This window comes from Heloderma suspectum, chromosome 5, assembly GCF_057233095.1.
Source record: "Heloderma suspectum isolate Gila_16-S chromosome 5, 16-S_ref, whole genome shotgun sequence".
Classification (NCBI taxonomy): domain Eukaryota; kingdom Metazoa; phylum Chordata; class Lepidosauria; order Squamata; family Helodermatidae; genus Heloderma; species Heloderma suspectum.
In genome coordinates this window covers 196782127-196794421 of record NC_139462.1, presented here as the reverse complement: position 1 = coordinate 196794421, position 12295 = coordinate 196782127, and the positions used below count along the sequence as shown (strand labels likewise).

General features: G+C 42.1%; 1 protein-coding gene across 4 annotated transcripts in view; it reads left to right on the top strand.

Annotated features, from left to right (window-relative positions):
* Positions 1-12295, top strand: part of ADAM22 (ADAM metallopeptidase domain 22) — a 191064-nt gene that overhangs the window by 75497 nt on the left and 103272 nt on the right. For all 4 annotated transcript variants that reach the window (XM_084858951.1, XM_084858952.1, XM_084858949.1 and 1 more), the window contains exon 4: positions 10531-10597. In XM_084858951.1, coding sequence (XP_084715077.1) covers positions 10531-10597 — 67 coding nt within the window. The remainder of the gene's footprint in view (positions 1-10530; positions 10598-12295) is intronic.

Sequence of the window (12295 nt, the reverse complement as noted above, 5' to 3'; positions counted from 1 at the left end):
CCAGTTTTAGAACAAAGAAAGACCAAAGCGTGGAATATTGTTTATGAGAATTCAGTGGTGCACTGAGAATTGCAAGGAAGATTTCCAAGCAGTAGCGAATTAAATCAGAAATGTTTTTTTAGTGGTGTTCATGTTAGTGCTTTAAAGTTTAGAGCGTAATCCTGTGCATCTCTATTCAATAGGACTTACTCCCAGGAAAATGTGTATATACTGCAGTCTTTAAAATACAATAAAATAACATACAATAAAAACTATAGGCAGAGGACATCTTCCTTCCAGGACAAATTACTTATTTAAGAGATCAATCCTATAGTGCCCGGGCAAGCGTCCCAGGGACCATAGAATGGCTTGGAAAACCACTTCTGAGGTCAGAGACATCACTCTGACCTCAGAGGGGGAGTTGGAGATCCAACCCCTGTCTCCTCCCAGCCAGCACGGAGAGAAAATGGGAAAATCAGCCTTGGAGAGGCGGGAAACAGAGTTCTGGTGGGCGGGGAGGGGAGGGGAGGAGAGGAGATGGGAGAGGCTAGGGTACAATTTATGCTGAGCCTCCTCCATCTTCCTTCCCTCCCCCTCCAAAGTACCCTCACTAGAAGGGCTGAAAAGCCTGTCTAGTGAAAGTATAGGAGATGAGAGGACGGGGAGGCAAAGATCACCTCCACCACTCCTCCCATCCTGTCAGCTTCAGCCCAGCAGGGCATAGGAATCTGGGAACCCCCAGGTTTGGGGGCTTCCAAGTAGTGAGGGCACAGTCCATAGGATTGTGCCCTTAGTGAATTTGGCTAGTGATGTGATTAAAATGTACTTTTGTGAGTAAAGTATGCAAGATCTGACCCTTGCATGAGGAAGCATGCACCCATACAAAAGTTATATCAAAACAAAACTTTTTCACCAAAAGATAGCTGCATCTTACATCACAGTCACACATTTTAGCGCCCCTTAGAGCTGCTTGCTCCCCTTCGGTTCCTCCTGCTAATGCAACCAGCTAAACAAACCAGAAATGATTTGTTTAGTGTGTCATCCAGACTGGGAATCCTGCCTTTTCACTCCCTTTACAAGCCAGGATTGTAAACCAGGCTTCGTTCTTGGTTTAAGAATCCTGGCTTGTAAAGGGACCAATGAGCCAGGATTCCTAGTTCAGATGACATGCTAAACATACCATTCGTGGTTTTTTTTAGCTGGTCACACTAGTAGGAAGAGCCAAGTGAGAGCAAACGGACTGTGTGCACCTACATACAGCTTGTTCACAATAAACCAGGGTTCTCTAGAACCCTGGCTTATTCCGGTTGAATACAGCCATTGATTAGCCCTGCCAGGAAATGAGAATTTCATCCAGGATCCGATATGTTAAGTGATACCTAAAAGGTGTGGATGGGCCAGAGAGGGATGGAGTAAAAGCCAAAGCCAGTTATATTTTTACTCTGTCCCAGGGATAGGCAAGCCAGTCCTCTTCAGATGGGTTGGACTACAACTCCCACAACCCCTATTGGCCACACTGGCTGTGGCTGATGGGAGTTGTAGTCCCAACATCTGGAGAGCCCCAGGTGGCGTACCCCTGCTCTAGCCAAACATCTTCCACCACTCATCTGCTTTTCCTCTCTTATAACTTGAAGAAAAAAGGAAGAGACCCTGGATGCATATGTGTTAGAACACATGCAATTCTACAGGAAGAGTAATCCAACAGGTAGTGGAAGTTCTGTCTTTCAAGAAAGCTTGCTTATTTCCACAGTTCCTTTATCCTCTTAAGGAAGTGAAGGAGTCTAGTGGTAGACTCTTCAAGATTAAAGGCTAGGGGAAGAATATTGTCTTAAAGCAGCAGGTGTCCTAGTTCCAGCCCCCTTCACTTCCTTGAAGGGACAAGGAACCGGACTGGAAATAAACAAGCTCCACTGAACCATGGAATAAGCACCTCCCTTTGAATTATTATTCAAGTGGAATAATATTCCTGTTGATTTAGACTTGAAGAGAAAATCAGGAGGAAGGAACTGGAGAATGGAATGCGCAGATGGAGGAAGAGTCACACAGGAAGTAGAATAGAACAGTGTTCTTGTTAAGATTAAACTTTACCTTGGCTTTTTAAATTACACTTTTATTTTATTTTGCATGCCACCTGGAGTACAAATCATCAGAAATGCAAGATATAAACATCAAAATAAATAAACATTAGGTTTGGGGAGAAGGATCCAGGATACCAGACTAATAGGCTGGCCCTGATATTGTCACTACTATCTACTTGAGGGGTCCTAAACCATTTGGACCTGGAGGCACATGTAGGAATTTGAGAAACTGCTGTGGGCACAAAATGCCTAATCAATGGATCACCACTTTGGCATCTGCCTGTTGTGCCTATGGGTCTTAGGCTGCGTCCTATTCAGCAAAAACTTTTATTTCGTGTTGTCGGACAGTGCAACGTCTCTTTAATAAGGGATTGTCTAATTCATCTAGTTGTTGTTGGTGCAATACAGCTAATGATTAAACATATGTTTTGGCAGTGCCCAGTACTTGCTTCTTTTTTGGAGAAGGTTATTATGTAGATAAATTTTGTACTGGAACAATCTTTTAATATTCACCGATTTACACGCTCTTTTAAATTGTTTACCTGCTTCATGGACATTTATAAATGGTCAACATAAATGGATTCTCCCTGTGCAGGGCAAAACGTTGATATTACAAATGCTCACCTCCTATAATGCAGTGGATTGAGGGCCTTATAACACTTTCAATATTTGAACTGGTGGTGTATAGATGCCACTTTTAAAATGGATTATTTGGATATTTTGTCTGCTTTTGTTGAAGCCTGTGTATATTTGTTAGAAAGTTGTATGCAACTTTTGCTTTTACTGAAGTGTATGTGTAATCTGTTCTTTTTTCCTTTTTTCTCCCTAGAATGTTGTAATATTTGAAACTGAGGACTTTAGAGGCTGTTGTTCTATTTTCAGTTTTTTTATTTTGTTATGGTGTTGGTTTGTTTGTTTTGTTTCTTTGAAACTCACAATAAAAATCGATTATAAAAAGAAACTTGTATCCATTTCATATACATTCATTGATATGGATATATACAAATCCATGTACTTTTTTTTTTTTTTTTTTTAAATGGGGAATATAATGAGGTAGGACAGTTTCACAAGAAAAGTCTTGTTTGGAAGCACCCTAAGTTGATTTGGCTGTAGTTCTGGTAGAGCACATTCTTGGCATATGGAAGGTTCCAGGTTCAATCCCAGGGCTGGTAAAGTCTTGACAACACTGAGTTAGATGGACCACTTGTTTGGCAACATATAAGGCTGTTTCCTATTATAAAACAGCTGTAACACAGCATTCAAACATGGAAAGGACCTTTTCAGTTGTGGTGCTCTTTTCTTCCTTCCCTTCCCTTCCTCTTTTTATTTGTAAAGATTTTAAGAAAACAAGACATAAAACATTTAAAAAACAAGAATAACATAGCATAAAGGAGGATAGTAACAAAAATAAAGTAATTAAAACCTATACATCAAGTAAGCAGGAAACAAAACCTACAACCAAGGCAATAAAATCAGTGCCATACATGGAAATAAAGCAAGTGATGGACCAGTGATAAACAGGGCATGGAATGGCAAACATTTTTGATAATGCAAGTAAACGACAAAGCCAACCATGTGATCCTATACATGTTTATTCAAAAGTAAATCTCACTGTGTTCAGTGGGGCTCTCTCCCAAGTAATTGTGCATAGGGTTGCAAGATAAGTTAGAGGATGAAATTGCAGGGTTTTAATAGATGTATATACGTTCTTTTATATATGTATATACAATCTATGGCATGAATATACCCCAGGTAAGATGTGTGGTGCCCTCACGTGCTCTGGATCATTTCTTCTAATTGCGAAGTCAGGCCTTGAGTGTTGCCAGGATTGTAGCCAAAATGGGGGCACTGAGAAACAGGGTGGGGGGGATCAACATGCTTGGAGTTTTCAGAAGTACAAAAGATATTTTAAGAAAAACATGAACAAGCGACACCCAGCTACAGGAGCATTAGAGCCCCCAAACCAGCTGCATAGTAACCACAGAATGTAGAGCGATGGCTGAAAAAGAAAAAAGAAAACAGAACACGGGGGTAGCAGAGGGAGGAGTGGAAAATGGCTGGTTAGGAATTTGAACAGGAGCATTCCTTTTAGAAGGGGGGATGTCCTGCAACATTTTGTTGCAGATCCTACTTTAGCCTTCCTGAACGGCAACCGTCCACCCCAAGGCAGGGCCATTTCTAAAGGAGGCTGGGAGATTTGCTTTGAAAGAGCAAACTGCAGCCCTCCTTTTTGTCAAATAGTGATGGGACAATTAAAGAATGTGGGTATATTAATTTGATGAACATTGTGCAGGAAGTGAGCTTCTCTTTAAAGAGAAATTCTCTTTCTCTTTCCCATCAGCACGTCTGGAATCAGAGTGCTACTAACCCGTGACTGTTCCTGGAATCTACTGTGAAATTGCACAAGCTTTTTCTGTGGCATGCCAACCTGGTGCTCCCCAGATGTGTTTGTATTACAACTCTCTTCATCTCTGGCCAGCATGATCAATAGCAGTGATGGCAGGGGATGATGGGAATTGTAGCTCAACATATCTTGAGGGTGCCGTGTTGGGGAAGGCCAGTATAGATGGTGGGCCATCAGAAACACTGTACAGAAAGAATAACTTACTCTCTTAACCCGAGGTTGCATCCTGTCTGGATCTTAAGTTTAAATTTTATTTGTAGTTTTGTAATACATAATGCGTTGGGTCTTAGTGTGGATACTGGTCCCTAATTTAGTGTGAGTATTGTATGATTATTGATGGCTGTATACTCAAGATACCATGGTCATGTTCTGGAGTCTGTGGTTGGATAATTAGGATTGGCTCAGTTTCTTCTCCCCCAAGTCTGTGATTAAGCAATTAAGAGTTCTGTTGCTGGTCTGCTGAAGTAGATTAGTTGTGGCTTTTGCGTGTGTAACTGTGTCACAAGTGTCACTTGAATGGGTGTTGCACAGACATTCATAGTTTTACTGTATTGTCAACCACTGTGTATATAATATAATATAATATAATACATTCCTGATGTTGCTGAAAATTCTCTATCGGAGAAATGTAGCCTCCTTCACAGAATCAGGGTTCCAGGGTTCTGTTGGAAGGATGACTATTTAATTCGTGGTATAAAGATGCTTCTTATCTCTTCACCTTTTTTTTTTCTATGTTAAATAATATTCAAAACATAGAATGCAAAGCCTGGCTAAGATTAAAAGAAGAAGAAATGAAATGGTATAATTATAAATAAAACCAATACTCTTCTGTTCTCTCTCTCTCTCTCTCTCTCTATATATATATATATATATATATTCTAAATATGTGTGTATATTGCACACACATTGCAATACTTCTTTCCCTCCATGTGGTTTTAAACAAGAATTCAAATATGAAGATGGTCTGGATAATATTAACATATATAAAAACTTCACTGGTAAAATCCAACTGCACATGTGTTTTCTATAAAATACTATTTAGAACTGAAATGCATAGTACTCTGCTTCATGTTCCAAAACTTTTATCTCAGTTACTGAGCTTATGTTTCAAACATATCATAGCACAGATAGGGGTTTTGTTTTGCTTTGTTCTTGTTCACAGGTATTTTGTCACTACCTTTTCCCATGTTATATGGAGCTGTAAGGTTCCGTAAGCTTCTGTCTTTCAGTTTCAGACCCAAGATTTGAGTTGGTCAGGGTAGAGATGCATGGATTGTATTAAATCCTTTCCATCTGTGTTTCATGGATTGTCAGGTGTCTTTTGTTCTGTCATCCACTCGTTGATGGAATAAGATATTTCAAAGGGAAGTACGAGAATTGCGTTCCACTTGTGCATTAATACTCATTAGTGCAAGTGTGAATTTGCACAAATCCCCCCTAAAAGTAAAAAACTAGTCTGAAAGTCCATGTGACTTGGAAAAAGTCGGTCCACTGTGGAATCTGCAGGGTGGATTAATAAAAATCCAAACTTGTTTGAAGCCATTGAGGATTTCTACAACATCCCTGGGCCAGGGCCATAGCCACAAAAAGGGCCTAATTGCAGGACCCTTCCCTGAATTTTCAGTTTTCACTTAGAATGCTCCAGCCCCGCTCAGTCCTGCCCTCCAGTGTTCTGGCCAATGAATGCAAAGACAATGGAATTATTGATGAGCAGTAAGCACTTATTTTAAAATTATATAGTCTTAAAATGTGCTATTATTTAATCCAAGTAAATGACTTCAAACAAATCCAGTTGCCTGTATTTAGGTTCTGGCTGTTGTGCATTGATTCTATCCACTAAGTGTTTGGTTTAGCCTTAGGTTAAAGCAAATCACCTCAACATTTCTGGCTACAGGCCTGGAGTTGGTTTAGAGCTGTTTCCCCTTAATACGCATTGTCTCTTTTTCCTTTCTGAGTTTGGAGACAGCAGGAATTCAGGGTGTCTTCACCATCAAGCAATGCTATTCAGATTGCGAAGGGGCAGAAGAGAATCGTGTGACCTGCCACCATTTAAAGGCAAATGGTTTTACTGCAAAAGGACAAGGGAAGCGCTCAGTATCTGTGCTTTGCTTGGGTGTTTGTCCCATGCAGATTATAAAGCTAATTATTTTTGTGTAACAAAAGACTACCACAAAAATGGCTTTTATATACAGTACTATGCCATTTTCTCTTATTAGAACTCACATTGCTATAATGGGTTCCTGCCTATGGTATTTGTTTTCAAGAGGCTCCAGTTATCTTATACCAAATAACTTGCATTTTTGTTATAGATTCCATGATCTCTGCAAGACATTTGTAATATTTATTTGAATTTGGGATTTTATCCCTTCACATCTTAAAGCATTAGCCTGTATCTTGTTAAAACAAACATGGTGTTTATGAATGTAGGAAGTTGTCTTATACGGCGTCAGCGTTGTCCCATTTAGCCCAGTATTGTGTACCCCAGCCTTCCTCAAACTGGTGCCTCCTAGATGTGTTGGACTGCAACTTCCATCCATCATGGCCAGTGGCATCTGTAGAACACCAGATTGGGAAAGGCTGGTTTACATTGACTGGCAGCAGCTTTTCAGAGTTCCATACAGGAATCTTTTCCCAGTCTACTGGGAGATGCCAGGGGTAGAAAATGGGAACTTTTTGCACATAAAGGATGAGCTCTACCAGTGAGTTACAGTCCTTCTCCATGGGGGTGGCCACTTATGCATAGGGATGTCTGTCACTGGGAAATCCAGCCCTTTTTGAGCTAGCTGGATTTCCTCAGTGCCCCAGACTCAGCTTGCATTTGCGAGCCGAGATGCAAGTTTCTTCCTGAAATCAGGGAACTTTTTCAGGTTTTAAAAAATTTGCATAAAAAGCAATTTGTGCAAATTGCAATAGCAATAGCAATTTGTTTATTTATTCATTACATTTTTATGCCACCCAATAGCTGAAGCCCTCTGGGTGGTTCACAAAAAATTATGGCTGCAATTTGTGTAATTTGAGCCAATTGTTGCCAAAATTTGTGCAAATTGCTTTTTATGCAAATTTTAAAAATGGAAATCCATGAAATGGCCCGAGTCGATACAGATTGAGTTGGACCAGTTCACAGGAAAGTGAGTCAAAGTCTGGGGGGGGCAAACTAATTAAAGCTCAGTGAGTTTAATCCCCCCGACAGATTCCTCTGACAACCTACTTATGCATCACCAAAAAAGGGGAAATGCATCACCAGAAATAGAGGACGAATAAGGCCACCAATTTGGATAACATTTGCGTTTGCGAATTTCTGTGTATATGTGAAAATTTAGAAATTGTAACCATCATTTAAATAGAAATTCAGTACATCTCACCACAGTGGAGAAGACAGGCCTGTATGCCTTCTCTGTCTGCTGTCCAGGTGCTAACTGTTGATGGGCAACTGCCTCTGCAAGATTTCCAAAATAGAGGAGTGTCCTCCATAAAGTAGGAGACCCAGCCACTTTGCATTTCCCACAATTCTAGGTTCAAAGTAGTCTCCTGAGCTAAGTATGTTGTGGTGTTCCTTGCCTATCAGGGCTATAAAACTTTGGTGATGTGGTCTAGAGAACTCTTTATTTGTCTCTTAACATTGTTTGTAACCCTTGTCAGTGGGAGCGTTAAGATGATCCTTGTCAGGTTTGGGGGAATTCTGCAGTCTCTGCCTTGTATCAAGAAACAAGATGGCAACTGCACTAAAACAAGGCATTTAAACTGTGGGGAGAGCAATCCTGTGGTCCCAGGACCATAGGAGTCTTTGGAGTCCCCTTCCAAGGCCGTAGGCACTGCCGCAACCTCAGCTGGGGGACTCCGGGGTCTGATGCTTTCCTCTTCCCGTCACAGCCACAATGGAAAGAACTGCGGCGCCTGCATTACAAGGTTGCAAAAGTGGCCTCGGAGAGGTCTAAATGGGGGTGTTGTGGTGGGCAGGGAGGGGAGGAGAGAGTTGAGGTTGGGATCCGAGAAATCCCATGGCTTCCCTAGCCTTGCCAGCATGCCTCTGCTAGATGGGCTGAGAGCTCCATCTAGACAAGAGAGAAAAACAGGATGGAGAGGCAGAAGTCACCTCCTTCGCTCTTGCCAGCAGCAGCCTGACAGGGCACTGGAAACATAGTTTCTGGAATGAAGTTGGATCGCAACCCATAGTTTCTGGAATGGAAGACTGGTTTGCTTGTTTTTTTGTGGGCAAAACTGGTTTTTTTGTGTGGACAAGACTGGTTGTCTTTGAGCCACCTCTTGCCTCCAAATATGCATCTCTTGCACAAACAGAGCAAGACACAGCCCGTCCTGGAGAAAAACAGGATAATGCGCTCCAAGATGTGCTGAACTGCTTGAGCAGTATCATTCCCCAGTTTGTTTAACCCAGCTGAGCCTTCCCCTCCCCCACCACCCTTTTAAAGTTAAGCTTGCAGAGCTGTGCCACAAGAGTTGTGAACTAAAGCTCCTTCCTGCTGGAGGCAAAAGAATGGAAATCGTCACGAAATATCTCATATGGGTGCAATTATGTTGTTAGTTTGCCTGACTCTCATGAAAAGGCTACTGAAGGGGAAGCTTTTTGTTTGCGCGAGTACTTTCACCCTGCCTACCCTACCTCATCAGACCTTGCAACACTAGTCACATATGAAAATGTCATTGGTCAAATGTAAGCTTTATGGGGCCATATGCATTGGTCCCTACTAGAATATCCTATTAGAACAAGAATTCCTCAGCAGGTATCATGGAAGGATAGCCTTGTATAGCATGGAGCTGGTTACTGGTAGAAATAGTTGCTTCAGAATAAGTTGCTGTCTCTCTGAGATGACTGAATGATTTTCTTTCCCCCTACGATCTCCTGGGATTAGTAAAATGTCTGCATTAGCTTTTCTCAACTGTATGTAGCTGAAAATTCTCTAAACTGAATTTTTCCTCAGGACAAGCTGAAAGATAACTCCAAAACATGCTGGTTTGTCTGGGACATCACCTCACTTTTTAGCTCTTAAAATCTGAAGTCGGTTGAAACAAATAGTTCCTTGACCTCCCCCACCCCTATCCCTGGCCCATGGAATATTCAAGTCTCCTGATCAGAAATGTTATTTTACTACTACTTTAAGTAACATGAAAATCCATTTTGCCCATTGCACTTTTTTACACCAGCTTGCTAAAATTGGTCATTTTTGTTGGGAGAGATAATTACTGTTATTAAGAATAGCCCTATACAGGCCTTCAGCCTGCTCACTTGAGGTGTAAAATATGATGGGACTGGGGGTCCAAACATAAACTCCCCCCCACTTCTGGCTCCTCTTTAGACCTTTGCATGGTAATAAATTTGATACGGTTGCTTTGATGGTCAAAGCATTTGGAGACATTGATGTAAAACACAACAACAGCAGCACTCTTCACTACAGCTGTGTTTGTTGTCATGAGAAATACATTGCAGTTAGAATGTAGCTCTGCTGGAGTTAACTGTCCAGTGTTCTTAGGGTGCGTGCATGTGTATTAATGTTTGAGGAACTATATCCTAATGGGTTTTGCGCTTTGCAAATACCAGTGATTACTGAACTGTTAGCTGAGAGGAATGTCAGAAGATTTGCCCTGGAGGCCGTGCTTATGTGTCTGCCTAAGATTTATTAGATTGGAAGGGCCTTTTCAGTGGTGGCTCCAGTCTTGTGGAAAGCCTTACCACAAAACTTAGGGTGCAATCCTATGCCTGTTTAGACACAAAAAAGTCCAATAACTCCCAGAAGAAATGCATGTAAATACTGGGAGTTGTAGGACTTTTTTCTGTTTAAACATGCATAGAATTGCACCCTCAAAGACTTAGATGCTCCAGTCTGCTTTTAAATGAATGGATGCCTATTTTTATGTTATAATTTTTACTCTTGCTGATATTTTAAATGCGTAATGCTGAGGTTTAAGTTAGTTGTATTTTATATTTTATTGCTTTGAAATTTTACCTTGTCAAGTGACTTGAGGAGGCTTTGCCTCAAAAGGTGGTCTACATATTTTTTTAATGATAATAAATAATGTGGAACATATTATACCTCACATTTTCTGTCGTTGCAGTGACCTGCTGTCTTCAGAATACCTTGAGAGGCATATAGAACATGGTGGGAAGATGGTGGAAGTTAAAGTAAGAGCTTGCACTTTGATATTTCTTTTTGTTATATAGTCTTGCTGCTGTTCAGGATCATGCATTGACAACTGAGTTCTTTAAAACAACTGTGCTAAAACAATGTTGTGTGTGTTCTCGAATTCTGCTGGAAGTGTCCTTGGAATTCTGTTGGAGGTGTCCTCCTCACAATATAGCTGATACATGGATGTTGCTGTCTGCTAATCTATGATACGTAGCCTCCAGGTAGCAGCTACAGTGACTAGAGCTGTGCGCAAATGGGCTCTTGAAATTTTCCATCTCACTTGTGGGCAGAGAAATTTAGGAGAAGATTTCACTGAATTTCTCCAGAGGGAGGAGAAATTCTCAAAGGTTTCTCCCAGGTAGGGCCCCCCTTTGGCAGGGCTTGTAGCACAGCTTGTTTTTTCCTAAGGGGTTTGGGGAGTTTTGTGCTGCAACAACATCAGCTGTCTTAGCAGGCTGGCCCCCAATTTGAATCCACTGCAGTGCAGGTGGGGGCAGTGTGATGTTTAGCTCCAGGGATGGGGTGGAGTTAGCACTCTTCCAAAATCTGCCCTCCAATTTCCTGAAAGTTTTCTCCCTGTGTGAAAGAGGCTTCTATTGTTCTGCCTCATTCAGGATGTTGTATAATTTATTTTTGTAGTGTTTCTGAGCTTACCCAGTCACAGCTAGCCTCCCAGACTGCCTGCACGTCCTGATCTCGAAAAGCCCTGTGGGAGGAATTACTTCATGGTGCCTTAAACTAGACTTTAATTGAAGTGTAGGAAGCTGAGGAGACTACAGGTGGCCAGAGAGATGACTGTACAATGAAAAACAGGACACTTATGCTCTCTCCTCAGCTCCCTCCTAAGTAAGGTAAGCCCAAGAAATCCAAACCCAACCCAGGAGAAGTTCTCCAAAATTTCTTCTACATTGAATTGATTTTTGGAAGTAATTTATCTTATGTCAAATTGAATGAGAATGGTTGAAAAAAAATGTGGGAGACATGTTTGGCACAGCACTAACAGTGTCTTACGTATCCTTCAGCATGTCCTTGTCTCCACAGTGGCAGCATGGAGGACCTTTACAAGTGGGGCTGATCCCACTATACACAGAAATGGTTCTCCCTAATGAGCAGCTGCCATGGCCTATGGGAGCCAGATGATGAGAAGCAATCCCATTCTAGCCACCAGTATCATACGTGCAGCATGAGATGCACATGTATGTCCTAACTGCTAGGATGGCAGGTTTAGTTATTTTTGCTTCTTTTTAGTAAAAAATCAGATCTGAGGAAGCCTGTCGTGCCCTTGTTGGAATCCTCCAAGGCGGAGGAAGAGTTAGAGGCCCAAACAGGGGATGATGCCCAGTTCCTGCCAGGGCCCGCACGGCAACAGGGGCCTGAGTCCATGGAAGAGCCTGCTGAGGTCTCAGCTGCTCAGGACGGGGGGGACTGTGCCTCAGAGGAGGAGCCTGAACACCACCCCGCCCCCCCGGCAAGTCCCAGGGAGTTCCAGTGCCAGAGGAGGCAGCCCCAGTTCAGGGAGCCGTGACAAAGTGCCAGGCTGCAGCAGGGGCCTGCTCAGGAGGAAAGGGGATCCTCCTGAGTGGGGCTCTGACCAGAGAGCTTAACACACTGCAGCTGAGCCCTTAGTGGGGCAGCCGGCTGTGCTGTTAAAAGCCTTCAGTGTAGGCCTACCCAGAGTTGGAAACAACACCATT